The 27691-nt window shown below is 39.7% G+C and overlaps 1 protein-coding gene across 5 annotated transcripts; it reads left to right on the plus strand.

Moving 5' to 3' along the window:
• Positions 1–27691, plus strand: LOC117558062 (deoxyribonuclease-1-like 2). 5 transcript variants are annotated; one of them, XM_034234025.1, is made up of 10 exons: positions 1–85; positions 12574–12733; positions 14180–14268; positions 16064–16075; positions 19810–19896; positions 21720–21817; positions 22248–22360; positions 24596–24753; positions 25134–25230; positions 26810–27691. In XM_034234025.1, exons 2-10 carry the CDS (start codon positions 12581–12583, stop codon positions 26939–26941), a joined length of 939 nt encoding a protein of 312 aa, XP_034089916.1. In that variant the 5' UTR covers positions 1–85; positions 12574–12580; the 3' UTR covers positions 26942–27691. The 5 variants fall into 5 exon arrangements, with proteins under 5 accessions (XP_034089916.1, XP_034089919.1, XP_034089917.1 ...); XM_034234026.1 differs by lacking the exon at positions 1–85 and adding an exon at positions 5769–5996; XM_034234023.1 differs by lacking the exon at positions 1–85 and adding an exon at positions 6048–6431.

Raw genomic sequence — 27691 nt, forward strand, 5'->3', positions numbered from 1 at the left:
AGCAGGTGAAGATCCTCCACCGAGCAGGAGAAGCAGCAGGAAACGCAGCAGTTTCAGCAGAAAGAAACCACGGTCACCTGAACAGGTAAGAAGCCCATCAGCACCAGAACCTTAAACTGATCCTGAACCAGTACCAGCTGCTGGTGCTGATCTGTGTGAGTGTGTGTGAGAATGACTGTGAGAGAAGGTGAAACTTGTTGGGTTTGAAGCCAGAAGTGTGTGTGCGTGTGACCCTGATTAAGGTGTGTTTGTTTTAGCCGTCTTACATTTGACTATTTATTTGTATGTGTGTTTTCATTGCTTATTTCACCTGTAAACTCTACTTTTATTTAAATGTTGATATGTTCAACAATGTTTTTACATTATCACAAATACATTCTTCATCATAAACTTTAAACGTTCTTTTTAGGAAAATGCGAAAGTCAAAATGAATGTCTTATGATTTAGTTTTATTATAGATATTGTGCAATTATTTACACCTTTCTTCCAAATGTAGCCTTACATATGTTGTATATGGGCAAACTAAACTTTTAAATAAAGTTATGTGAAGTTGCAGCTAACGATTAAATCCATCTTCTATTCTTCAGATTGTTTACTCTGTTAACTGATTGACAGTTTGGTCTGTAAAATGTCACACATGTAAAAGTGCATCACTATTTCCTGTAGCCCAAAGGGATGCATTAAAACTGCTTCCTTTGTCTGATCAACATTTCAAAATCTAAATATTTAAAGTTAATCATCACATGGAAAAAGCAGCAAATCATCTGAATTAGGAAACTAATGAGTTTGAGAATATTTTTATTTTTTAAATCCATCAAAATAGCCGGTGATTTTCTGTTGACTTGTATATTGAGCTGCAACGTTTTATGGGTTTAAACCATATTTGGACATTCAATATGAGGTTTCATTTGACTGTTGTAGAGTTTGGAAAATATCTTATTTTGAAGCTACAAAAGGGCCTGTAAAGCCTAATGTCATAGGCTCAATGTTTAAATACGCTAAATCGACTGTTTGATTTTTAAAGTCAAATGGTGTTAAAGATTAACTAGTTCCCATGTTAATTGGTGACCGGCTCACATAGTTCAAAACTCTACTTAGTGAAAAGGCTTCAAGCCTCAGTAAATCTGCTCTTTGAAGCCTACTTCTGTGTTTCCTGCTCAAACAGGGTGTATATTTTCAATTTGATGGGGTTTTATAAAAAATCGTGTTGACTTTCCAGCACAGCCGCATGTTTTTAACTGAGCTGGCCCTGCCCCCTCCTACCCTCGTTCTCTTAACCCAGTGGTGTCCAAACTCTTTTCACGGAGGGCCTCATACAGAAAAATATACGAAGGGCTGGGCCACTCACTAGAGGTATATCGCCTCATAAGTTCAGGTATAAGTCAGCAAAATCAATCACATGTAGGTAAATGATGCTTGTGAGTGTTGGCAGCTCATCCCTTAACACAGAAGCTCAGATTGATTATAATCAGGAGAAATAGGAAGGGTGTATTTCAAGCTTGTAAATAAGTCATTGGGCTTTTGTCTTATCAACTAATGGTGCGTTTCCACTGCAGCGGGGTAGCCCCGTTTAAGCGTCCCTAAGCGTCCTCGCTCTGGCCTCGGGCTGCCTCGCTGGCCGGCCCAGGCCGTGGCGCATTTCCATTACAGTTTAGGACCTGGGCTAGCAACGCAGTGTAGGCGGGGCAATCGGCTTCACATTTCGAGTTGTTCCGTCGAGCTCCCGCTGGATTTTATCATCCCCAATGAGATGAAGGAACGTCGTCACCTCCTCGGTCGACCACGGTGTGCTTTTCTTAGAAGTAGCCATTTTTGTAGCTCTTCCGTTTACAAAATGCTGTGTATAAAAATGCTGCAAGCTTGCTTCTAGATATATATGCGACGCTAGGGATGAACTCGCGCGCAATCTTGTGACGATTCTCTCTGACCAATCAGCAGTCGAGAGTGTTGACGTCACTAGTTCAGCCCTGGCCCTGGTCTGAGGGAACCACGATTTTATGAGGCCGGAAAAAGAGGGAAAAAGTACCCGCTGGCCGGTACTAGGCTATATGGAAACGCCACCAAAAACCGGCCTGGCCGCTTGAGGACGGTTAAGGACGCTTAAACGGGGCTACCCGCTGCAGTGGAAACGCGCCATAAGATATGTTAGAAGATGTTTCCAACTGAATTCCAATTGACTGAATTTATTTGAGAAGTGGTCTTATTACCACGTGAATACTACTTTGTAATATATTCTTACATGTATACTGAAGAAGTGCAATATAAGACAAGTTTCATTTGTGGACCGTATTACATTATACTTTTTTTATTTGCTGACGGCCGATTCAAAATGGTCCGCGGGCCGCATTTGGGCCCCGAGCCGTAGTTTGGACACCCCTGTCTTAATGCTTCCTTTGAACATTAGGGTTTGCCTTTGGCCTACATGTACATACATTCCCCTTTTTGTGTCTTATTCTTAAAACACAAATCAGGAGATCGGGAAACCAAAAAGGGGAAACGTGTTTTTGTTGCTTAGCTTCTTTTGAAATGTTCCTCCGTCATTGTTGTTTGTTTGTTCTGTGATCTGAAACATCTGAGAGCTCATTGTTGACAGGATGTCAGGTTGCTCGAGCAGTGATAGTGATATCATATTACCTGTTTTGCCTCAACAGTTTACACGCATCATTTCATCTGTGTTGCAACAAATGAAATGATTATATTCTAGATTCATTGTATGGTTTTAAAATGTTATAAAATAGTGAAAATGTCCCTCCTTGTTTCTGAAAGTCCAAGGTCGAGTCTTTCAGAGATGTCTTCTGTCAGAAACACAAAGATATTAAATGCAATGTGATATGAAAGTGAGAAAATAAGGACATCTCCTACAGAGGTTTAAATGGCATTTTCCACCTTTCTGTACACAAACAACTATTCATTCATTATCAATATTAGGTGCCGATTGTTCTTCTATTGATCTACTAAATCAATATATTGACTCTAAATTGAATTGAATAACACCACAAACCACATTATCCAAAATGACTTACTAGATGTATTGTCTTAATTATATTTAAATTATTGTTATTGATGCGTGCAGTTGTGTTGGTCCTGCATTTTTGCTTCAAATAAATATATAAGTTAAACTGTTGGATTTATTTTATTAGTATAAGGTAATAAAACTGGGCAACTAAAAATAAAATCATCACAATTATAATTTTTTTTAAATATCAATTTGTTTTTGATTGACATTTAAATTGATTCAACCCTAACTAGTCTACGAGTACATGGTGCTCCATTTAATCTAGCTGTAATCGTTGTTTAATGTTAATATATAAAACTGTGTCTAGGTGTGATAGCATGTGTTTTATAAGATAATAATAATAATAATAATAATAATAATAATAAATTCGATTTTATAAAGCACCTTTCATTGCTAACAGCAATCCCAAGATTAAGATAAGATAACATAAGAAGTACTTTATTGATCCCATTTTGGGAAATGTTCGCGTTGCAGCATAAAAAGACAAGGCATCGTACATTAGAGAAAATAAAAGACTAGAAATAAACATTCCAAAATGTAAACATCTCAAATAGAAATACAATAGCATTAACAAAGTAGAACATATACATGTTGACATTCAAATTTACAGTAACAAAATATAAAGCAGGATATAATATATACATTAAGTGTGTGAGGAATGGAATATTAGATTTAATATAAATGTAAAATATATATTTTCTTTAAAAGGTCACCTATTATGCAAAATCCACTTTTCCATGTCTCTTCTACATCAACATGTGTCCCCTCTTCTTCATGTCTCTTCTACATCAACATGTGTCCCCTCTTCTTCATGTCTCTTCTACATCAACATGTGTCCCCTCTTCTCCATGTCTCTTCTACATCAACATGTGTCCCCTCTTCTTCATGTCTCTTCTACATCAACATGTGTCCCCTCTTCTTCATGTCTCTTCTACATCAACATGTGTCCCCTCTTCTCCATGTCTCTTCTACATCAACATGTGTCCCCTCTTCTCCATGTCTCTTCTACATCAACATGTGTCCCCTCTTCTTCATGTCTCTTCTACATCAACATGTGTCCCCTCTTCTTCATGTCTCTTCTACATCAACATGTGTCCCCTCTTCTTCATGTCTCTTCTACATCAACATATGTCCCCTCTGTGGAAAGAGACTCTGAAAGTTTCAGGAACAAAGATTCTCTCTCTTTTTGATCCATTTCTATAAAAACCTGTCTGAAAATGAGCTGATCAGATTTTGGCCACTTTATGATGTCATAACGATTTTTTGGCTTGTGTAGCCATTAGCCAATCACCAACCAAGGTACCCCCCCCCCCCCCCTTATCACCTGAATCTCCTCCTATACCTCATTCACACCAACAATGTTTCAGGGCCGGTTCGGAAGCACCGGGTTTTCCTGTTCACACCGCAGCGGAGCAGCCTCTTAGCTCCGGAATCCGGTTCATTTCGAGCACCAAAAAATGGTCCGGCTAGAGCAAAAGCACCGCTTTTTTATCCAGTTTGTACACAACGATGGAGAAACTTAACAAGCAGCAGTGGTCCACTGAAGAGACCAGCTACCTACTGGGAATCTGGTCTTCCGAATAGGCACAGAGGAAGCTGGAGCACAATCGGCCATTGTTGTTGTTGTCGGTGTCAGCTGTGGGGGGGTTTCCGAGCGGTTGGGCTTTATGAAGCAGGCACGCAAACGGTTACGTCATGACGCAAACGATGACGCAATGACGCAGCACCAGTCGGACTCTGGGCAGTGTGGAAAGAGCCGGAGCTAAACCGAAGAACCGGTTCTGAACCTGAAAAGCTCTAGCACGGAGCTTGAACCAGAGTTGCGTTGGTGTGAATGAGGTACAAGAGCACCAATGTGTTCTTTGTAACCAAATCTCTCTCAAAGGGGCGTGGGGAGGGGCTCCTTATTTTCATCTAAAGTAACAGACAAAGAATCAGCACTTTGGAAACAGGGCTGAAACAGAGGGGATTATGGGTAATGCTGCAATGATCTGTTTGGTATTTCAGCCAATCAGAGACAGGTTCTGGATATATCTGAGACCTGTGATATATTGATGAAAAACAGTAGAATAGGGGAACTTTTTAATATCAGATTGCACATGCAATCAAAGACACATTTCTGAAATTTGCACACAAAATATTGTCACAGTCTTTATAAAATCAAAAGTGTGTGTATATATATATATATATATATATATATATATATATATATATATACTTATTTGCACAAAGGTTTTATACGGGATCGTGGGAAACAGTATTTCGATCTCTCTGTCTGTACACACACAAACTGGAAGATTGACAATGAAGTTGCCTTTGACTTGTGACACAACACACTCACAGATTTTATAAAAGACTGACAATATTTTGTGTGTGTGTGTGTGTGTGTGTGTGTGTGTGTGTGGGTGTGTGTGGTGTGTGTGTGTGTGTGTGTGTGGTGTGTGTGTGTGTGTGTGTGTGTGTGTGTGTGTGTGGTGTGTGTGGTGTGTGTGTGTGTGTGTGTGTGTGTGGTGTGTGGTGTGTGTGTGTGTGTGTGTGTGTGTGTGTGTGTGTGTGTGTGTGTGTGTGTGTGTGTGTGTGTGTGTGTGTGGTGTGTGTGTGTGTGTGTGTGTGTGTGTGTGTGTGTGTGTGTGTGTGTGTGTGTGTGTGTGTGTGTGTGTGTGTGTGTGTGTGTGTGTGTGTGTGTGTGTGTGTGTGTGTGTGTGTGTGTGTGTGTGTGTGTGTGTGTGTGTGTGTGTGTGTGTGTGTGTAGGGAGTGTTTGTGCAGAAGCTGCTCTTCTGGTCCCACCACCTCCTGGGAGGGGCTGCAACAGTCACAACTGACTCACTATGGACGGATTAAACAACTGTTTACTACTAAATAGAAATCCAACCATTCCACCACAGACTGCAATTGCTTTTTAATTTTTGTTTGTTCTGTTTAATAATATTACTTTATTTGTGGAATTGGTGGATGCAAGTTCTCACAGATAGACTGAAGGTTAATAATGTAATTTAAGAGAGACTAACAGATGCACACTGAGATCAGAAGGAGGATTTAGAGTTGTTTTTGCACTTCTCACTGAAATCCCAATGTTTACAGAGGAAGTGCTTAATGCCGTAAACTCACAGTAACATCTTTTCTCTATGACTTGACATAGTGAATAGGCAGTTGCAGGAGAGAGGCCAAACTGTGTCGGATCAGCATTCATTCAGCATTAGTGTAGGGTTGTTGTTTAATGCTGTAGTCTGCAGGAAAACGTGTGCTGTCTGTCACCTCCCTGTTTGTGTAGATAACAGCAGGACAACAGTAAGACGAAGATCAGTGTGAGCTTCAGGTGTCAACAATAAAAACAGCGATGGTTGTTGTTTCCTCACGTCTTTAAGTTCTGCACAGACGTCTGATGGATGCCTGTGACTTACCTGACTGCAAAGAGTAAGTGCACTGAATTCAGAATAGACTGTTTCGATGCATAACTTTATGTGTGGTGCTTAAAGATCTGACACAGCTGGGCCTCTTCCCTTTTTAAATGCGTATTCGTGTGATTTAAAATGTGGGGTTTTATCTACAACAGTGGGTTTAATGCAGTATGCACTTCACATCAAATGACAAAAACACTTTGATTTCAGTTCTCCAAACTCTTCCATCTGATTTCACTGCATGTGTAAATCCCCTTTACCCTTTTTAAAAGAGACCTTGGTTGACAATTATTGTATTTATTGATTTAATAGCAAGCTATGATTTACAATGATGTTGAGATGATGCATCATGTGATACAAACCAAACGGCTTCAAGCTCACATGGATACTAATGTATTGAGATATGAAGATGCATGAGACTCCCTGTCTAAGCTCAGTGTGGATGTAATAATAATTAACAGTATTTAGTTATCTGTCTTTGTAGCTGCCAATACAAACATATATAAATAGGAGATTAGCAGGTGACTGTCGCCCCCCCGCCTCAGGTCTGAACAGGCTCTCACTCCTCCTTCAGACCAGTTTAACCACTAAACCTGTCACATATTTACACTCAGTTTCTACTGTGGAAATGAGAAATGCTGCCAAAGTTCACCAACATTCCTGCTGTGTTTCTTGGTTGGGAAAACTCTCCTGCAGTCATGTTGTTCATTGTTTCTTTCATTTCTTTTGACATTTCTTTCTCACAGTTTAAAAGTGCTTTTCCACCCACACGCTGCTTCCTCTTTGTGTAAAAGAGGGAAGAGTCAAGGGAAGAGTCGCTGTCTCACCGCACTGTCACATTTGGTTTCACTTCACTGTGATGTGCATGGCTATATATAGTTTAATTTCTGTAAAAAAAAAACAATATATATAATCAAGGCCCCTCCACTTAAATTCCTTTTTTATAATTTGTCATTTGTCAAATCGATGTAATTGCGATAGTAAACCGGTTTAAATGACAGCTCAAGGAGTTCAGGTTAGCAAGAAGAAATATAAATTGTGCATCTACATCTGCAATTTTTCATTTGTTTTAGGTTTTATTTATATTAAGAAAAACACATTATATTCAAATATAGAAACCATACAGTCTTCTACTGTTGTCTCTGTTATTGACGTTTTTTCATAAATATTCAAGAAATCAAAATGGAGGCCAGCATGTCTGATAATAAGAAATGTTAGAACATTGGTGTGTGCATAAGTTAAATGAGAACAGGCAAAGTAATTCATAACTGCTATCATTTCTACCCTTGCCCCACCTGACACAATCATTTTACATTATGCCAATATTGTTTGTGGGTAGGTGTACAATAGCAAATGTATGGTATTTATTTGTTGTTATTTATCAATTTTATTTTTACTTCATTGATTCCGACCTGGCATTAAAAAAACGTTGTCTCACTGATAACTTTCTATAGACATTCAGGTTTATTTATGTAGCACATTTTGTCCAGCATAGGTCTTCTTTTTCTTCTTCTGTTTTTTTACATCTGGGACTCTGTGTTCTACAGTAATGCAAAACTAAGTGTTTGTGTACCGCTTTTAAAGTCAAAACTCAGTTGTAAATCTGCTCGAAGATTGTAGGTCAACTTTTTGAGAGACTCTATGGCTGTTTCTCAATCTTGAGGATGCTGGCTTGGTAGTCGCGTACTTCCAAGTCACTTCCTTCAGAAACAAAGCAAGTATGCTTCCAATCCACGGCTTCGGAAAACGAAGAAGAATGGAACAGGCTAACAAGTGTGCCACTCTCTCTAACGGTTTCAACATAAACTGTACCGAAAATAAATACCTCACGATGTCTATCTAATTATGAACTAGCTTTACTTTCACGGAACACCTTTTTGGTGATAACAAATGTAACAAAGTAACATATTTACCAACACATGTTCTACGCCACTACATACTTATATGTAACACTAGAACCGCCAGAGATTTATTTATACCTAAAACCGCCACCAGGGTCAAACTGACCCAGCATTAGAATGCATTGATTTTCAAAGTAAAAGTATTGCTTTAAAAAGAAAGATGGTCCTGTGGTATTGGTATTTTGACAAGCAATTTTGTTAAATTGTTTCGTTTATTAACGCTACAACATAGGGTTTCGTGAGGCGGTTGTCGTTGTTGGGTGAAAAGCAAACAGCTGTTTGCTGCGGAGTACAGCGCAAGCAGTCTCCCGTGAGCGGGAGCGCGCTCCTTCACTACAGTCTGTCGCTATCAATCTATCTCTCTCTCTCTCTCAATCTATCTCTCAATATATAAGGAACTGCAGTAGACAAAAGGCGTTGCTATAGCAACACGTCATGTTTGTTTACACGCAAAATCAATAGCGCGAAAAGGGGTGGGGTCAATTCGCTTGGCGGAAATAGGTATAAATGACTTCTTTTGCCGATTTCTTCAATCTGACTTCATATTGACAATTTTTAACAACATAGGGTGCTACATAACACACTTTCAGGAAAAGTCACCGACTGGGAGACTTTAATATGTTATTGAAAAAAAGTTACATACAATAAAAAACAGCTCTGGGTGAAATTGACCCCGTTGGCAGTTCTAGTGTTAAATGTGTGCTGCGTCGGTTCAGCAATTCTCTGCAAGGGTTTTTGAAATTGGTCCGTGCGCAAAGCATTGTGGGGATTTTAAGGAAGCAAAGTCTACCCATGTGAAGCCTCGAAATTTCCCCCAAACCAAGGACGCGGCCTCGGTGGAATTCCAAGTATGCTGGACATTGGAACGGTCCTGCTGCGCCACTTGATGACGTAGCATCCTTGAAATATTGGCTTGGGAGCCAGTATCCTCAAGATTGAGAAACGGCCTATGACTTAGCCTCCATAACATATTGAAGCTGGCCAACAACAGTGACTATAAATGAAAGGTCCCACGATGTTGTACATTTAGACTGAAGCACTCTTTGGCACACCAATCAATCCTCAAATTAAGGTTTTTCTCTTCAGTGATTGTGATGTTTTTCAAATGTCTGTTTCCTTATTTTGTGTCTTTAATATTTGTCTTTTTTTACATTACATTGCATTTAGCTGACGCTTTTATCCAAAGCGACTTACAATAAGTGCATTCGACCAACAAGATACAACCTTGAAGAAAACAGAATCATATAAGTACATCAGGTTTCATAGAGCCAAAATATTTCAAGTGCTACTCAACTGGCTTTAGATAAGCCAGTCCTTTATTAGTATATAAGTGCTTTGTTAGCAATTCTTTGTTAGTAATTCTATCGATCGAAGTGGAGTCGAAAGAGATGAGTTTTCAGTCTCCCCCGGAAGATGTGTAAGCTATCTGCTGTTCTGATTTCAATGGGGAGCTCATTCCACCATTTTGGAGCCAGGATAGCAAACCCACGTGTTTTTGCTGATGGGAATTTGGGTCCCCCTCGCAGTGCGGGTGCAGCGAGCTAGTTGTTTGGCTGATGCAGAGTGCACGTGCTGGGGTGTACAGTTTAACCATGTCCTGGATGTAGGAAGGGCCAGATCCATTCACAGCATGGTACGCAAGTACCATTGTCTTGAAGTGGATTCTAGCAGTTACTGGAAGCCAGTGAAGGGAGCGGAGGAGCGGAGTGGTGTGGGAGAATTTAGGAAGGTTGAAGACCAGACGATCCGCTGCATTCTGGATGAGCTGCAGAGGTCGGATGGCACATGCAGGTAGACCAGCCAGGAGGGAGTTGCAGTAGTCTAGGCGTGAGATGACGAGAGCCTGGACCAGAACCTGCGTCGCTTTCTGGGTCAGCTGGGGACGTATCCTCCTGATGTTGTAAAGCGTGTATCTGCAGCAGCGGGTTGTAGCAGCGATGTTTGCAGTGTAGGACAGGTTGTTATCTAGGGTCACACCCAGATTCCTTGCAGTCTGAGTCGGGGAAACAACAGAGGGGCCCATGTTGATTGTTAGGTCAAGAGTGGGACAATCTTTTCCCGGAAGGAAAAGTAGTTCAGTCTTGTCAAGGTTTAGCTTGAGGTGGTGAGCAGACATCCACTGAGAGATGTCAGCTAGACAAGCAGAGATGCGTGCGATGACCTGGGTCTCTGAGCGGGGAAAGGACAGAATTAATTGGGTGTCGTCAGCGTAGCAGTGGTATGAAAAACCATGCGGGCTAATGACTGATCCGAGCAAGTTTGTGTACAAGGAGAAGAGGAGGGGACCAAGAACAGAGCCCTGAGGGACCCCTGTAGTTAATTGACAAGGGTCGGACTCGGACCCTCTCCAAGTTACCCTGTAGGTGCGGTCTTTGAGGTATGAGGTGAGGAGGGAAAGTGCAGAGCCTGAAACTCCAAGTTCTTGGAGAGTGCGAAGGAGGATCTGATGGTTCACCGTGTCGAATGCAGCAGACGGGTCCAAAAGGATGATGACAGAGGAGAGGGAGGCTGCTTTAGCCGTGTGCAGTTCCTCAGAGACGGCAAGGAGGGAAGTTTCTGTTGAGTGACCTGCCTTGAAACCAGACTGGTGCGGATCCAGAAGGTTGTTCTGATGGAGATAACAGGAGAGTTGTTTTAGACAGGAACGGGAGGAGAGAGACAGGCCTGTAGTTTATATCAGACAGGTTGAGAGTGGGTTTCTTTAGAAGAGGGTTTACTTTTGCCTCCTTAAGACTGTTTGGAAAGTGACTAGAAGTGTTGATGAAATGGGTGAGAAACGGTAGAATATCAGGAGCGATAGTCTGAAGGAGGTTTGAGGGGATAGGGTCCAGAGGACAGATGGTAGGGCGGGAAGAGGTAATGAGGGTAAGAACCTCACATGGAGAGAGAGGGGAAAAGGAGGTCAGTGTGTGGAGGTCAGTGTGTGGGTGAGCGGTGGGTTTGGTGACCCAGCGGTGAGTTAGAAAAATAAGAGCGAATATCATCAGCCTTTTTTTCAAAGTGGTTAACAAAGTCGCTTGACAGAAGGGAGGAGGGGGAGGGGGCTTTGGGGGGTTCAAGGAGGGAGGAGAAGATGGAAAATAGTTTTTTGGGATTGGAATAGGAAGATTGGATCTTATCTTGAAAGAAAGTGCTTTTTGCCTGAGAAAGAGGAGAGGAGAGCCTGATAGGTTAGGAGGTCGTCATGGTGTTTGGATTTCCACCGTTTCCGCTCTGCTGCCTGAAGGATGGTTCTATTAGCCCGCAGTGCGTCATTTAGCCATGGAGCAGGAGGGGACTGACAAGCCTGCCGAGATGTGAGAGGATAGAGAGAGTCCAGAGAGGATGAGAGAGTAGAGAGGAGAGTTTCTGCAGCAGAGTTTGGAGGCAGAAGTTGGAACGAGTCAGAGGAAGGGAGGGCTGAGAGCACCGATGAGGCAAAGGTAGAGGGGGAGAGGGAACGAAGGTTACGGCGGACAGGTGCAGGATGAGAAGAGATTAGTTTGTTATGTTTGGAAAGGGGTAGAGAGAATGAAATGAAGAAGTGATCGGATGTGTGGAGCGGGTTTACAGAGAGGTTAGAAGTAGAGCAGTTCCTTGAGAATATGAGATCAAGGACATTGCCAGCTGTATGAGTCGGTGGGGACGGAGACAGTGAGAAAGCAAAGGCGGTTAAAAGAGATGTTAGTTCAGATATCTTCCCTGTCTGGAGGTTGAAGTCTCCTTGAAGTACAGCGGGAGGGCCAGTTTCAGGGATGTGTGAGAGGAGATGATCTAATTCCTCCAATAAGTCCCCCAAGGCGCCTGGTGGATGGTAGAGAACAACAATGGTTAATTGTATAGGATGGGTTACTGTGACGGCATGGAATTCAAAGGTGGAAGGAGTGAAGTTAGGTAGCTTGAAGAGGGAAAAGCTCCATTTGGGAGAGAGCAGGAGACCAGTGCCACTGTCTTTGGTTGTTGTTGCCAAGGAAGCTACGGTGATGCAATAAAAATGACATACTCAATCTAACAATAATCAGAATCAGAATACCTTTATTAGTCCCACAGAGGGGACATTTGCATAAAAGTATCATATCAATATCATAACTGACCATTTTGCCTAAAGGGGCTTTACAATCTACACTGCATACGACACCCTCTGTTGTTTGAGCCTGATTTCAGATCAACTTTATGACTTCATATAGCTAAACAAAAAGACAAAACTCAGCATACCTTATTTCATTGTTTTATTTTATCCTCACATCAATGAGATTATGTGTTGTTTTCCCTCCCCAGTCTGACCATGAGGTGGCGCTTCCTTCCCCTTCCTCTCCTTCTCTTGCTCCTCTCCCTGCTGGTGGACGGAGATTCAGGATTCAGGATCTGTGCCTACAATGTGGACAACTTCAACTTGGCCAAAGCATCACAAAGAAGTGTTCTACACACTCTGACACGGGTAGGACACACACACACACCAGGGTTTCCGCTAGGATTTTTTCTCGCCGGTCAAATGTCCGGGCAGAATTAATTTTATCGGACAAATTTGAAACTTACCGGTCATATTTCACTAATAATAATAAGAGTTGTGTAGCAGAGTTTCCGTTAGTAGGTAATTACCGGAGCAGATATGCTGATGTTTAAAACTCAGTTAATGGGGCTCGTTTTTATATTGCTTCAGTTTATAATCGTAACAGATCGAAAAATTCAGATTAATTTTCCAATAAATGATTCCACAAACAACAAACAACATAATTATTACATTCAAACAAACTACTTGTAGTAGATGAAGTACATTATTCAAAAGTTTACATCAACTTTGAATAATAACACGAGAGAAACGGATGCTCTCTTTTCCCCTCTCCCTCCCTCTCTCTCTGACAGCCCTTCAGTTTCTCATGCAGCTCGCTAAACAGAGGGCGGGGCTTCAGGTGATTATGCAGAGCTGCGTGTCTCTGTCAGACTCAGCAGCTGATCTGATCTCTCTCTCGTGTCCGGTTATATTTCACTCGCGTTTATGTCCATATCGATCAGATCCAGCTCTCCTGATCGTCCTTTATAGAGAATACCGATCAAACTATTAAGAGTGAATATCGGCCGATAATGACCGGCGGCCGATCTATCGGAGCCTCCCTAATTATTACCAGACATTTTGACCGGCAGGTTTTGAATTGACCGGTTTTTAATAAATGTTACCAGCTAAAAACCGGTAATTACCGGCTAACGGAAACCCTGACACACACACACACACACACCATGTATACATCACTTCAGGGGACATTACATTGACTTACATGCATTTCCTGGAGTCTTATCCTAACTTTAACCATAACCAACATATGCCTAACCCTAACCTACCAAGAGCCAGTGCACCACGCAGGGCTCCTCCAGAGCCCGATGCTCTTCTATAACCTAACCCTAACCAAGTCTTCACCCTAAAATTAATGATTCCATTATGTCCCCATAAGGGAGGCGAGTCCCCACACATGACTATGTAAACAGATTTAGGTCCCCACAAGGATAGTAATGCTAGGCCACATGCACAGACAGACAGACAGATAGACACACACACACACACACACACACACACACACACACACACACACACACACACACACACACACACACAGAGGCACACACACCATTTTCTGAAAAGCTGAAACATCCTGTTCCCAATGTTTGCCATATTATTGATTTTAAGTCCTGCTCTATTACATCATTACCATGCTGTCAAAATAAACTGGCACAATACATATTTTATTAACTAAAACAATGATTAAATATTATCTGTGATGTATGAGCTACAGTAAATACAGGTACTTTCAAATCTCATGGACCTTTTTACTGAACTAATGCATAACCTGTGGTCTAATGTTTTAAATTGTATGTGTATTTCTGTCTGCAGGTTGTGGCTCGCTGTGATATCTGTCTCCTGCAGGGGGTGAAGGATCCTGATGGTAAAGCCATTCAAAAGCTTCTAATTTCTGTAAACAGGTAAGGAGAATATTAGTGAAGCAGGTCACTGTGCTTCACTCTCTAGTTTGTAGGAAGGAGCACAAAGCCTTAACGTTTTTATTTTGTCTGTGAAATATTGCCTAATTTTTACTAGCAACAAGCAACAAAAAACACTTGCTAGAGGCAGTGGCAAATTAAGTCATAAAGCACCTTGTATTACATGTTTTAATGACTCAATGATTTACTGATATTTTATACACTTATAAACTATAATTGACAACACGATTTGGATGTCAGGTTTTGAAATATCCCATTTGTTGGTCAGTAGCAGTTTCTATAGGCGCTTTCACACCGGAGTACTTTTCCCAGGAATAGTTCCGATAGTTCCTGAGATTTTGCGTTCGGGAACCTTTTCGCCCCTTTTCAGTCCCCGCTAGAGAGGTGGTACTTTCCTGGGGAGGAAAAGGTTCCAATTTCTGATTGGCTGGGCGGATTGCAAACCACGGCCGCTAAAACTCAGAAAAGTTTCGTGAAGCCGCCATTTTATTTGCTCGCATTAGCATTATTAGCATTAGCCCAGCGCACCAATGGAGAGAGACTAACTTATGGCAACAAAAAATAAAACATGGGAGCGGTGGAGTGATGAGGAGGTGTCGGCGCTTCTGGCGATTTACTCGAAAGGCTTCAGTAGAAGCTGCTAGGAGTCTTCCCAGCAGCTTCTACTGAAGTCCCCAACTCCGGGGACTTCGGGTGGCAGTATACGCCGTGAAGTTGTTTGCTGCCTGCCAGTAAACCCAAAGCAGAAGAAGAATAAGAAGTGACGTCAGCGGCTTCCTTTGCGTAATCTTCCCTCAGGGACTTGTTCCGGTGTGAACGCGATCTACTGGATAGTTCCGGAACTAAAGATTTCCGGGTAACTAAGTTCCGGGAACTATTCCTGGGAAAATTACTTGGGGTGTTTCTCAATGTCGAGGAGGCTTGCTTGGTAGCACATGTACCTCCGAGTCAGTTGCTTCAGAAGCGAGGCAAGCAGCCTATAGCCTCGGAAAATGAAGAATTGTGGAACAGGCTAAGAGGTGTACGTCATATGCGAGGCCCCGCCTTAAATGGAGCGTGATTTCCGCCAAAGATTTGGAAATGGGTCCAAGCGCAAAGCATTGTGGAGATTTTAAGACCGCGGAGTCTACACATGTGCATCCTCGAAATTTCCCGCAACGCAGTACCACGGCCTCAGTAGAATTCCAAGTATGCTGGACATTGGAACAGTCCTTCGGCGGGACTCAATGACGTAGTATCCTTGAAATAGTGGCTCTGGAGCAGCTTTCCTCGACATTGAGAAAGACCCTTGGTGTGAAAGCGCCTTATGATTACACACTTTTATAAGGATTCATGTTTATTTTTTTTTATTAATTGTTACTAAACTCTAGTTCAGAGTTAAACAGATGAACGGATTATTTAAACATTAACATTTCACATGACCAGGGCAACAGATTTGAAATTTCCGCACACGATTTGAGAGAAATTAGACTAATGTGCATTGAGTAATATATTTTATTTCAACTCAAGAAAAAGTCAAGGTTCAGAGAACAGATGAAAGCACAAAATATTGTGTTATATAATAAATTGTTTCTCTATTCACGACAAAAGCTGTTAAAAGTGATTTCGCATACAGTACAGCATCAAATGTAAAAATCTCTGTAATTATTTTTGAATGTTGACAAAACATCACCTACTAAACTGAAGGACTGAAAAATGCACTCATTGAGGAATACTAACACAACTTTAACCACATCAACGTGGTGATCGTTGTGTGTCTGCTGTCTGCCTCCAACAGGGCCACTCAAAGGTACAGTGGATTTATGAGCATGTAGAACTTCATCTAATTACTAATCCTAATCCTGTTATGTTTAACACTTTATTTTGGATAGTTGACGTTAAGGTACATTTGCAACAAGCTGACTGTCAACTAAATCTGTTTCCACTGGAAGAAAAGTCTCTGAATTTGTAGGTTTATCAACAAAAATATGGTCTGGCACATTGAATAATCATGATTTTAAAGCATTATTGATGTGCCTGTTGAACCTTAAGGTTAAAGGAACTGCTTCAAAGACACAGACAAGCCTAGCTTAACACAAATATGATGCAAACTGCAAACCTAAAGATGCGGGAGAAGTACTCAGATCTTGTACTTGAGTAAAAGTAGAAGTACTCAGATCTTGAACTTGAGTAAAAGTAGAAGTACTCAGATCTTGTACTTGAGTTAAAGTAGAAGTACCAGAGTGTAGGAATACTCTGTTACAGTAAAAGTCCTGCATTCAAAATGTTCCTTAAGTAAAAGTAGAAAAGTATTCTCATCAAAATATAGTGAAAGTAAAGACAGTAAAAGTAGTCGTTGTGCAGATTGGTCCATTTCAGAATAATATATATGATATGTTTTATAATGATTGATCATGAAAGTGTTCTCAAAGCTGGTAAAGGTGCAGCTAGTTTGAATGACTTTGTAGACTGCAGGGTAGCTGGTGGATTTACTCCAGGTGGAACTAAAGTCTGATTCAACACTTGGTTATATTTCACATCATCATCGTAACTCAAGGTACAACATTTATGTAGTGGAGTAAAAGTACACTATTTACCTCTGAATTGTAATGGAAGTACAACGTAGCATAACATGGACATACTCAAGTAAAGTACAAGTATCTCAAAATGTTGCTGAAGTACAGTACTTGAGTAAATGTACTAAGTTACTTTACACCTCTGCAAACCTCAAGCTAAATCAATAGTTAGCACATTCACCTTCCAAGTACCTGGAATGTCACCGGTTTACTTTTGGTTTATTAAACATTATATTCAAAGAAATGTGAAAAGGAGACATTGTGTTTTAAACCAGCATAATTTTATATTGATGCAGTGAGTGTAGATAACTTTGCAGAACTGAACAAAACCGTGCTTGTTGTTTATAACTCTGTCTATTAAACCCAGCTAACTACAGGACCTGACTAGCTTGATAGCAAACAAGATACAACATTTGAATATTTTGATTGTGAAAGGCTAGCAGTTTCCCCCTTCTTTCAGTGTTTGTGCTAAGCTAGGCTAAACAGGCCGCAGACCTACATAACGACGTATGCTTTTGTTGAGTCAACTGAGTAGATTTACCAAAATAAAGTGTTACACCTGACTATATCAAAGGGTTAAATTGGAATGTATTCAAATCAGATGCATGTTTTTTCGGCTTGATTCAGTCAAAAAGCATTATAATATACATTTTACTTCACCTACTATTCACACAATTGCCTTAATTTATTCGAAGACATTAGAGTTACTGTGTTGTCAAAAATCCCAGGGAGTTTAATCAGTTTTATTCCATTATAACAAAACATCTAGGAGCACATTTCCAAAAAAAGGACTGTGAACACTGATAGCTCGATGAATTGTGCATAATTTGTCCCGCGTCAACTGAACGTAGATTTCAATGTCACTGGCGATATATAATCATACGTTCTTGAAAATGTGACTGCTGTACGATGACCAAAAAGTAGTGGACCCAATACTAAGCCATGTGGGACACCATATACAGGAAAGTCAGATGATGTGGTTTTTAAAATAATCAACTATTTTATAACTTGGCAAATTAAGTTTAGTTACAGTTGTTAGAAAGAATTGTTTGGTGTTTGCAGATCACTTTTGAATTTAATTATAATCTAAAATGTAAATCATACTGTGGATATTTATTTATTCGTTTATTTGGCAGGGACATTGCACATTAATGAACACTTAAAACATGAAATGTGCCAAGTGTAAATATAACGGATTTAGCTTTGAGCTACTTTCCATCCGCAGTCCCTCACTTGAGTAAATGAAAATTACAACTATAGCAGTACAAATACATCAAATGCAAGAGTAAGAGTAGAATACCCAAGTATTGATATTGAGGATAACTCGCTGGCTGTCAATTATCAAACCACTACAAGTCACACTTCAAAATATCCAAAAATAAACTTGTTTCACTGAAATTTAAGTTAGTATATTTTCAATAAAGGTTGGTATGTACACCAATGTTTTGCTCCACCTTTGAAATTAGCCAATTAAACCCAAAGTATATATCTGGAACAAGGCTTTACTTAAAAATCGGCTGCTTTCTTTCTGGTGATGGCTAACGGGGAACTATGATTTTGTGTCCGTATCCGTCTAAAAATTGTTGGTGAATAATTGAATTGCTTTAGCTAATTGGCTTTTTTAATCGACAAATGCAAGTCTGTTGGTTTCCCTGGGACAATTATGAGGCTATAAACCATGAATCAACTTGGGATAAAAAGCATGATTTCTATATATTTTACTGTAAACCGTCTAAAGCGAGGTTGTTGTGCATGTGTGGATCTGTGGGAAACCTCTTGTCAAACAAAGAGAACATATATATTGATGTAAAAGTACAAGTTCTGCATTAAAAAAATCCTACTGAAGTATAAGTACAGCAGTGTTATAAGATACAGTTACTCAACTCAGTGAAATGTCTCTTTCACATTTATGTAGTTTAGTCCAATGGTTTATCAACAAAGGAGTCACATGCCTCTAAATTGTATCACACTTTATGGAGTATTAGAATATTTAATTGAAACCATGTGGGAAGTTAAGAGGAGAAATGTTTCTTTCTGGATCTGAATGCATTTCATAGACCCAACTAGAACATTTGGTGTTCCCCATTATTACAAGCATTTGTTTGCAAGATCTCACAGATTGCGACCAATAACAATCGAACACTTTGTTGTATTTTAAATTCTTATCTTGTGCGCTAAAATCCATCTATCCAAAAATAGATGGATGGATAGACGGGCGGTGGTGGCGAAGTCCATAGGGACTTGGCTTGGCAACTGGAAGGTGACCAGTTCAAGTCCCGGAAAGACCAAGTGCTACCGAGGTGTCCCTGAGCAAGGCACCGTCCCCTACACTGCTCCCCGGGGGCCGTACATAATGGCAGCCCACTGCTCCTAACACTAGGATGGGTCAAATGCAGAGAACCCGTTTTGTTACATAGTACCTGTACTACGTAATGACAATAAGTTGAATCTTTTAAACTTCTCCTTCTTCTAAAAAGTACAATATTTGCTCTAAGTGTTGCTTGTTAACCCATTGAGTTGAAGAGCAGCTGGTGAAAGCGATATTATCATGAGTTGCTGCCCTTGCCTTCAGTATCAGCTGATCTTAAATCAGGAGTTTGGTTTGTTTAGATTATATGTTTTTGTGCCTGCAAAACTGAGTATTCTTAATATGTTGAAATGTGAAATGAATAGTAGGATATGTAGGAAATGGTTTATGTTCTGCATGGTCCACACATACACACAAGCACAATACTATCTGATTTTAGGAGTTTTTTTATTGGTTTTGATTGATTTGATTAAGTCAATCAAAGTCAAATAGCATGTTGACATCTATTAAAAATGTCCAAACCCCTGTGGGCTTGTGTTCAGAATGGAGGTTTTGGTTCTTTCTCACCAAAATCTGAGCCCTGTCATTTGTGCATATATTGACTGCTGTCTTTGTTGATTTTTGTCATTAATAGTTTATTTTTGTCTCTGTTGTAACAAGGTATGAAAATCACAAATACAAGGAGGTATCCAGTAAGAGTCATGGAAACTCTCCCGCCGACATGCAGCAGTATGTTTTCATCTACAGGTAAGACCAAGTTCAGGTTAAAACCACACCTGTACACTGCTTGTTTCGCCTCGATTTCAATAAAAAAAAGGAAGAAATGAAAAAACGATATCATAAAAACAAACTTCTATGGATAGATGTATAGATGGATGGATAGATAGATAGATGGATGGATAGATAGATGGATGGATAGATAGATGGATGGAGAAGTACTTTATTGATCCCAATTTGGGAACATTGTTAAAAACCGATCCATAGAAATATAAGAGGTTCATAGCATATGCTCCAAAATCCAATGAGGTAGTACAATAAACATTACGGTAGGGATAAAGTTTGGATTAATTGAAACAGAGAAAAAGGTTTTGAACGGTTCTTTTAATACATATTTCTTTGAGCTATGACAGCAAGTGCATATAACACTTTCCCTTAATTTGTTCTACTTTAGGTATTTTAAATCTTCTAAAGGTTTCTGCTGTGAAGCTTAAGCTTGTCAATATTAAGATTTGAGTCATAGTCAACCTCTTACTAACCTTGACTGAAGCACATCACAAAGAAATAAGTGGAACGTGTGATAGAAATCGTCTAAAGTGGGATCAATGATCTGACTGTGACACAATAAGCTCTGGGATAAAAAAACGATCACAAAAAAAAACCCTGAATACACTTGTTTGTGTCCCACGCAAAACAAAAAATCTACTTAATTGTGTTGACTATAGAGTGCCACAGTGTATCCTAATCCTAAAATCCTAAAACCCGGAAGTAAACTCCTTCCGGTTCCTTCAACATAAACCAATGCAATTTCTCCATAGGATTTTGGAAAATAGCTCGAAATAAGGTCTGTGGTTGACACACATTGAAGAGACGGATCACGTTTTGTTCATTCGGACAATCTCCACATGTCTACCCTACTTTTATAATTCGAATCATAAATCTATCGATTCGATTTATGATTTTTTGTCGAAGGAATCGGAAGTGGTAAAATGCTAACTTACTTACTCTATTTAACTTGGGTAACAAGTTTGAGGTTAATAACCATGTGTCCAAAATCTGTGGTGGAGATTCATGGTTTGTCACGAGAACCAATTGTTTGGTTTCAAGTTGATGCCGATATTTGAAAAAAACATGTCTATACTCGTTTTTCATCAGTAGCGAAGGTATCGTAGAAGTATTGCAAGGGCTTCAGACGTAATTGTGTTTGGGACACAGTAAACTAAAGCTTCAACATGTCCTGGTAAATGTACTTGTTTCCGCTTTTATATTGCTTCAGTGCGACCAACAAATCCATATTGAATTTGGTAGGGCTAGTTACCGTAAGCTGATGACAGTTTTGCACTTTTCAAGCTCTTTCCAGTAATAATTCATTAATTAATTTTACAATGATGAATTTAATGACATGTTGTAAAAGTGATTTGGCAGAACTTGAATAAATACAGTTATAATAGAAAATAGATTTTAGAGTGGGAATCATCATGACTTTCTAAAGAAAACGGTATGCAAATGGTAAAGAAATAACGTTTATTGATTATATTATTCAGTTTGTTATCCTGGTATAGACATTGGTATGTTTGGTATTGAGTACGACCTTTCTCCTATAGTGACATCCTTAAGACATCTTTTTTTTTGAAAGTGAACAAGCCATGGGAACATGTTGGTGGGATGTATTACACAAATGAAATTGACTTAAAGATGATGCAAAGACATCTTATACGATCCTTTCAGTGTGTCTGCGAGACTGATATATGTCAAATATAAAGAAAATGATAAAACGGATTCAGATCAGTCTTGTTCCTCGTCTGACAAATCATACTTCTTGTTCTTCTTCTTCTTTTCTTTTCTACATTAAGGTCAGGCATGGTGAATGTGACAGGGAAGCATCAGTACGAGAAGAAAAATGCCTTTGTCAGAGCGCCGTATGCCGTTCAGTTCCAAAGCGATAAAACCGGTCAGTGGACATGAAACTTAAAAAAAAATGTTTTCCAACAAATCTAGTTATTTGACAGCTTTAGTACGTGGTGTGGAACTAAATAATTCATAATATAATTCAAAGGTTTGTAATCCTCTGCGACGAATAATTATATCAATCCAGTCCAAGTTTGAGATGACTACTCTCCAAGCTTGAATGATTCATGCTTTTATGTGAAATAGATTTTTTTATATATAGGGTTTGTTTTGTTCAAGGGGAACAAAACTCAGGAAGAGTCAAAAATACTGAGCGAAAATGAAATAAGAACAGAGGAAATCAGCAGTCATTGGCAAAATACACTGACATTTCGCATCATAATGTACGGATTGAATCCAGAATCACACATTTGTTTATTACTTAGTATATTTTCAAATCCCCTTTTCCCCTTCCCATTGTTTTTGTCCTGCAGCAATCAAGAAGTTTGTTTTGGTTCCACTGCACACTGATCCCAGTAAGGCTGTTCAGGAGATCGACCGACTATACGACGTCTTTGAGGAAGTCCGCAAGAAATGGAACAACACGGTGAGGAGATGGGATTTTGTATGATCGAACCATGTCAGACTATGAAGAGAATGCTTGTAAACATCAATGAAGATTCAAGGCTTTTATTGTCATGTGTGCAAAGCTACAGTGTAGTTATGTCAATGAAAATCTTAGGTCACAGGCTCCTCCAACAGTGCAACACAATACAACAGATAAAATAGTGCAGGTAAATACAAATAGAATATAAATAGTGCAAGAATAGTCTATATACAAGTCATTGGAATATATTAGATACATTGATGTGATGTTAGCTATAGCTGTAAGCTGGAAACAACTTGGACTTGTTTGAAGGGGCCCTGTTATTCTTTTTGGGGTTTTCCCTCTCCTGTAGTGTGTTCTATAGGTTTGTGTGCATGTAAATGGTCTGCAAAGGATAAAGTTCCCTTCGGAGGGAGTTTCTCTCCCACAAACTCCCTGCCTGGAACGCCTCCATTGGACTCCTTTATTTACATCAGGAACCTAACTCACGGACATCACTATGGAAAACTCGTGCTCCTATTGGCTAGCGCTCCAACACATTGTACGTGATAGGCTAAGGGGCAGGACATCTCTAAGAGGTTGACCAATCACAACAGAGCCGGCCAGCTAACCAATCAGAGCAGACTGGGCTCTGGTTTCAGACAGAGGGTGAAAAGAGGTGCTGCAGCACAGGCAGTATGAGAAAAATAAAGAGCTTTTTGAACATTAAAGCATGGAGACATGTAGAGACACTACATACTGATATACACCTGAACATCAGCAAGAGAGGACTCTTTAAAGTAGAGACACTACATATTGATATACACCTGAACATCAGCAGGAGAGGACTCTTTAAAGTAGAGACACTACATACTGATATACACCTGGACATCAGCAGGAGAGGACTCTTTAAAGTAGAGACACTACATACTGATATACACCTGAACATCATCAGGAGAGGACTCTTTAAAGTAGAGACTACATACTGATATACACCTGAACATCAGCAGGAGAGGACTCTTTAAAGTAGAGACACTACATACTGATATACACCTGGACATCAGCAGGAGAGGACTCTTTAAAGTAAAGACACTACATACTGATATACACCTGAACATCAGCAGGAGAGGACTCTTTAAAGTAGAGACACTACATACTGATATACACCTGGACATCAGCAGGAGAGGACTCTTTAAAGTAGAGACACTACATACTGATATACACCTGAACATCAGCAGGAGAGGACTCTTTAAAGTAGAGACAATACATACTGATATACACCTGAACATCAGCAGGAGAGGACTCTTTAAAGTAGAGACACTACATACTGATATACACCTGAACATCAGCAGGAGAGGACTCTTTAAAGTAGAGACAATACATACTGATATACACCTGAACATCAGCAGGGGAGGACTCTTTAAAGTAGAGACACTACACACTGATATACACCTGAACATCAGCAGGAGAGGACTCTTTAAAGTAGAGACACTACATACTGATATACACCTGAACATCAGCAGGAGAGGACTCTTTAAAGTAGAGACACTACATACTGATATACACCTGAACATCAGCAGGAGAGGACTCTTTAAAGTAGAGACACTACATACTGATATACACCTGGACATCAGCAGGAGAGGACTCTTTAAAGTAGAGACACTACATACTGATATACACCTGAACATCAGCAGGAGAGGACTCTTTAAAGTAGAGACAATACATACTGATATACACCTGAACATCAGCAGGAGAGGACTCTTTAAAGTAGAGACACTACATACTGATATACACCTGAACATCAGCAGGAGAGGACTCTTTAAAGTAGAGACAATACATACTGATATACACCTGAACATCAGCAGGGGAGGACTCTTTAAAGTAGAGACACTACACACTGATATACACCTGAACATCAGCAGGAGAGGACTCTTTAAAGTAGAGACACTACATACTGATATACACCTGAAAATGATAGGGCCCTTTAAATGAAATGAAGAACACACTCACCACTAGGTGACAACACAGAGCTGACAATATCTGTGAAATAAAATGAAACATCCTACTGTATATCAAACAACCTCACTTAAGCAAACTTACAACAATGATATGAATATTTTGTTTTGTAACAAAGACCTTTCTGAACATTAAAGCATGAAGACCTGTCACAGTAGAGACACTAAATATGAATATGAACCTGAAAATGAGCAAAATATGTCCTCTTTAAGTATCACATTTTGTTTGTGTTTGGTATAGAATGTGATGTTCCTGGGAAATTTCCATGCCAGCTGTGCCTATATGACCCGAACGAACAAGAAAGACATCCGACTCTTCACTCGGGCCGGTTTCTCCTGGCTGATCCGAGACAAAGTGGACACCACCGTCGGGGAGCACACTAACTGTGCTTATGACAGGTAGGTCTGTGTGTGAGTAAATGTGCGTGTGAGACACAGTCAAGTGAAGAAGTACAAAAACATAAACGTTCTCAAAATAACTGCTTTCGTTTTAAGGCTTACACTAAGGATGTATTTTAAACAAAGTACATGTATCGATAACATGAGTCAATGAATAAAAAAGTATATGAAATGCAACTTTCCTGCCTTCAAGACATGCCGCCCAAAATGCTTTACATTTTAAAACAGAATAAGTTCAATGTAGCAGAGAGGGGAAGGGGGAGATAATAAAGGCACATTTAAGGGACGTTTTGCTATAATTCTGGATGTTTTTTGAATGTTTAATAATGTTTTCTTTTAGCTTACTTATTCTATATTATTTTCTGATTGTGTTTTTTCAGGATCGTGGTATATGGGAAACCCTTTCTGAAGGGCATCACTCCGTTCTCTGCGATAGTCTTCAACTACGTCAAAGAGTTCAAACTCTCCAAGACCAGGGTACGTCTCTCTGTCCTCTTTCCTCTCTTAGACTTATATAGACACATTTTGCATGGCTTGATAGATGGTAATGTTTTACTGTCTGTCTACACTTCTGCTCCGACTAAAATATCTCATACACATCTCATTGTGATTCACTAACCGTTGCCACTTTAGATACTATAGATCAGTGATTCTCGAACTTTTTTCAATAATGTACCCCCTTTGAAAAGAAAATTCAGCCAAGTACCCCCTGATCAGCGCAAAAACTATTTGTTAGGGGGAAAATGACTATATAAAGAGGTACAGTACAGCCTTGCACCATCAGTGTCTGATTTATTAAAACAACCTTGTAACTAAGAAACACTTAAATGCTACATTTCAAATGTTTACAATCCACCACTAAATTCATGGCAATGCAATAACACTAAGACGACATTAGTTCCATTGAACTGATCTTTTTAATAAGTCGTACTTACAATGTAGTGAGAAACATGGGCTTGTGCTTCACTGAGGATCTTTGTCATTCTGACAGGGAGGCACCTGCAGTTATTACACTTCGAGTTTTGAAATATGTGAAACTCTAGTCTATTAATATAAAACCCACACTGCTCAAACTTCGTTACTTTTCCTAAAATTGGTATATTTATATATATTTTTTCATTAACATTAAATAAATCTCACGTACCCCCTGCAGTGCTCCAACGTACCCCTAGGGGTCCGCGTACCCCCATTTGAGAACCACTGCTATAGATGACATCAGTGAGATACAGTAAATCACTACTTAATAGTTGTCATTCTTGTTTGCATCTTACTTTTTATAAATACGTTTTATATTTAAAATGTTGCCTTTTATTCAAACAGTTCAGCATTTTTTATTGTTTTAATGCAACAAACACACAGTAGCAGGCGGATGGAGATTTTGGTCCAATTCCAAACCACACCCTACCCACTCCCCCTCCGTGATGGAGTGGACTCCGGCTGTAGTCACACTCGCAGCTGAATGAGGCTCCCTTCTTTCAGATGGAGGGAGTAAATACAGCGGCAAGCTTTGGGACGAACTCCCCTCTCTCAGGCACCAACAGGAAATGCCATAATTTTTGTAACAATGGTTTCAAATCAGCATCTCTTGGATTGAAAATAAGAAAAATAAAACTCAAAAGCAAAAGTCTATGTAAATGTACACAACTTTTACCGTTTTCTAGACAAGACATGAGTAAATGATCCTAAGTTTGAACAAATACGAGGTAACCCATCAAGTTGTTAACATCTGTATGAAAATATTAAATAGCTCTTGTTCAGCTCAGTTTTTCAATGAATGTTTCCACGGAACTGTTTGTTAACAGCGTGTTTCCTGACGGACACAAACAGCGTTGAGTCCGGTCAGGTAGTGCAGCAGGTGAAGTCAGGTGCCATGCAGACTCGCTGTTGGAGGGCTTGATAACCCACTCCCCCTCCACACTCGTTGGTTTGGAACAGCACTTAATGTGGTGGACCCTCCGCGAGAACACGCAAACGGAGGGGTAGTGTGTAGTGGTTTGGAATAGAGCCATAGTGTTTTGTTTTTTTAACTCTGTGTTCTGTTGCTTCTGTCTGCCAGGCGCTGGATGTGAGCGACCACTTACCTGTGGAGGTGAGACTAAAGAGCTCCGCCTCTCTCCTCCAGGCCATCCCCCTCCTGATCCTCATCAGCGTCTCAGCTATCGTGCAGTACTGCCTGTCTGCTCTGTGATCGTCTGCTTCAGTCTTGAGGTGTAACTGATTAAAAAAGCCTTTTTTTAAATCCAAAGTCACCTGCAAATCAATGCTCTGATTATAAAGAGGGATCTGGTTTCTTTTAACAGTGGTTAGAAGTAACACAGATTTCTTTGTAGATGTAGTAGTCGTTCCTCTGGTTTAGTGTGTCATATGACAAGTAAAGGTAACAGACAAGCCTCGAGAAAAAGAAAATTGAGTGACACATTATTGTATTTTTATATCAAGATAGATTATTATTATTGGGGTGCTCATTTTTATTTTGAAAACCCAATGTATTTACCTTGTTTCTGAAGATATCAGACCTTGTGATATCGTATAGCGTTTTTCCAATGTAATGGCTTTTTCTCAAGATAACAAATGTCCCATCCTGTATTGGTCTGCTTCCTTTATTATAAATATAATAATTGTAATGCAATATAAGATAAAATAACATAATATATTCAGGATGGATGATACAGCAGTTGCGGTTTTTAAACTAGCTTAATGATTGTAAATACTGTATATTGAATTTTAATAACACATTATGCAACTGTTTGGATTTTCCAAATGGCTAATAAGTCAACTTATTATATCAGAGGTAATATTTCCTAATACTTTTCTCTGTAAATATTTGGAGTATGTGAGGAAATTGTAAGACTTTTATTGTACTTGAGTTTGTATGTGTTTTTTAATATTCAGTGAAGTTTTTTTTTATTTTGAAATAAAATGTTGTCATTACTTGAAA

The sequence above is a fragment of the Gymnodraco acuticeps genome, unplaced genomic scaffold, assembly GCF_902827175.1.
Source record: "Gymnodraco acuticeps unplaced genomic scaffold, fGymAcu1.1, whole genome shotgun sequence".
NCBI lineage: Eukaryota > Metazoa > Chordata > Actinopteri > Perciformes > Bathydraconidae > Gymnodraco > Gymnodraco acuticeps.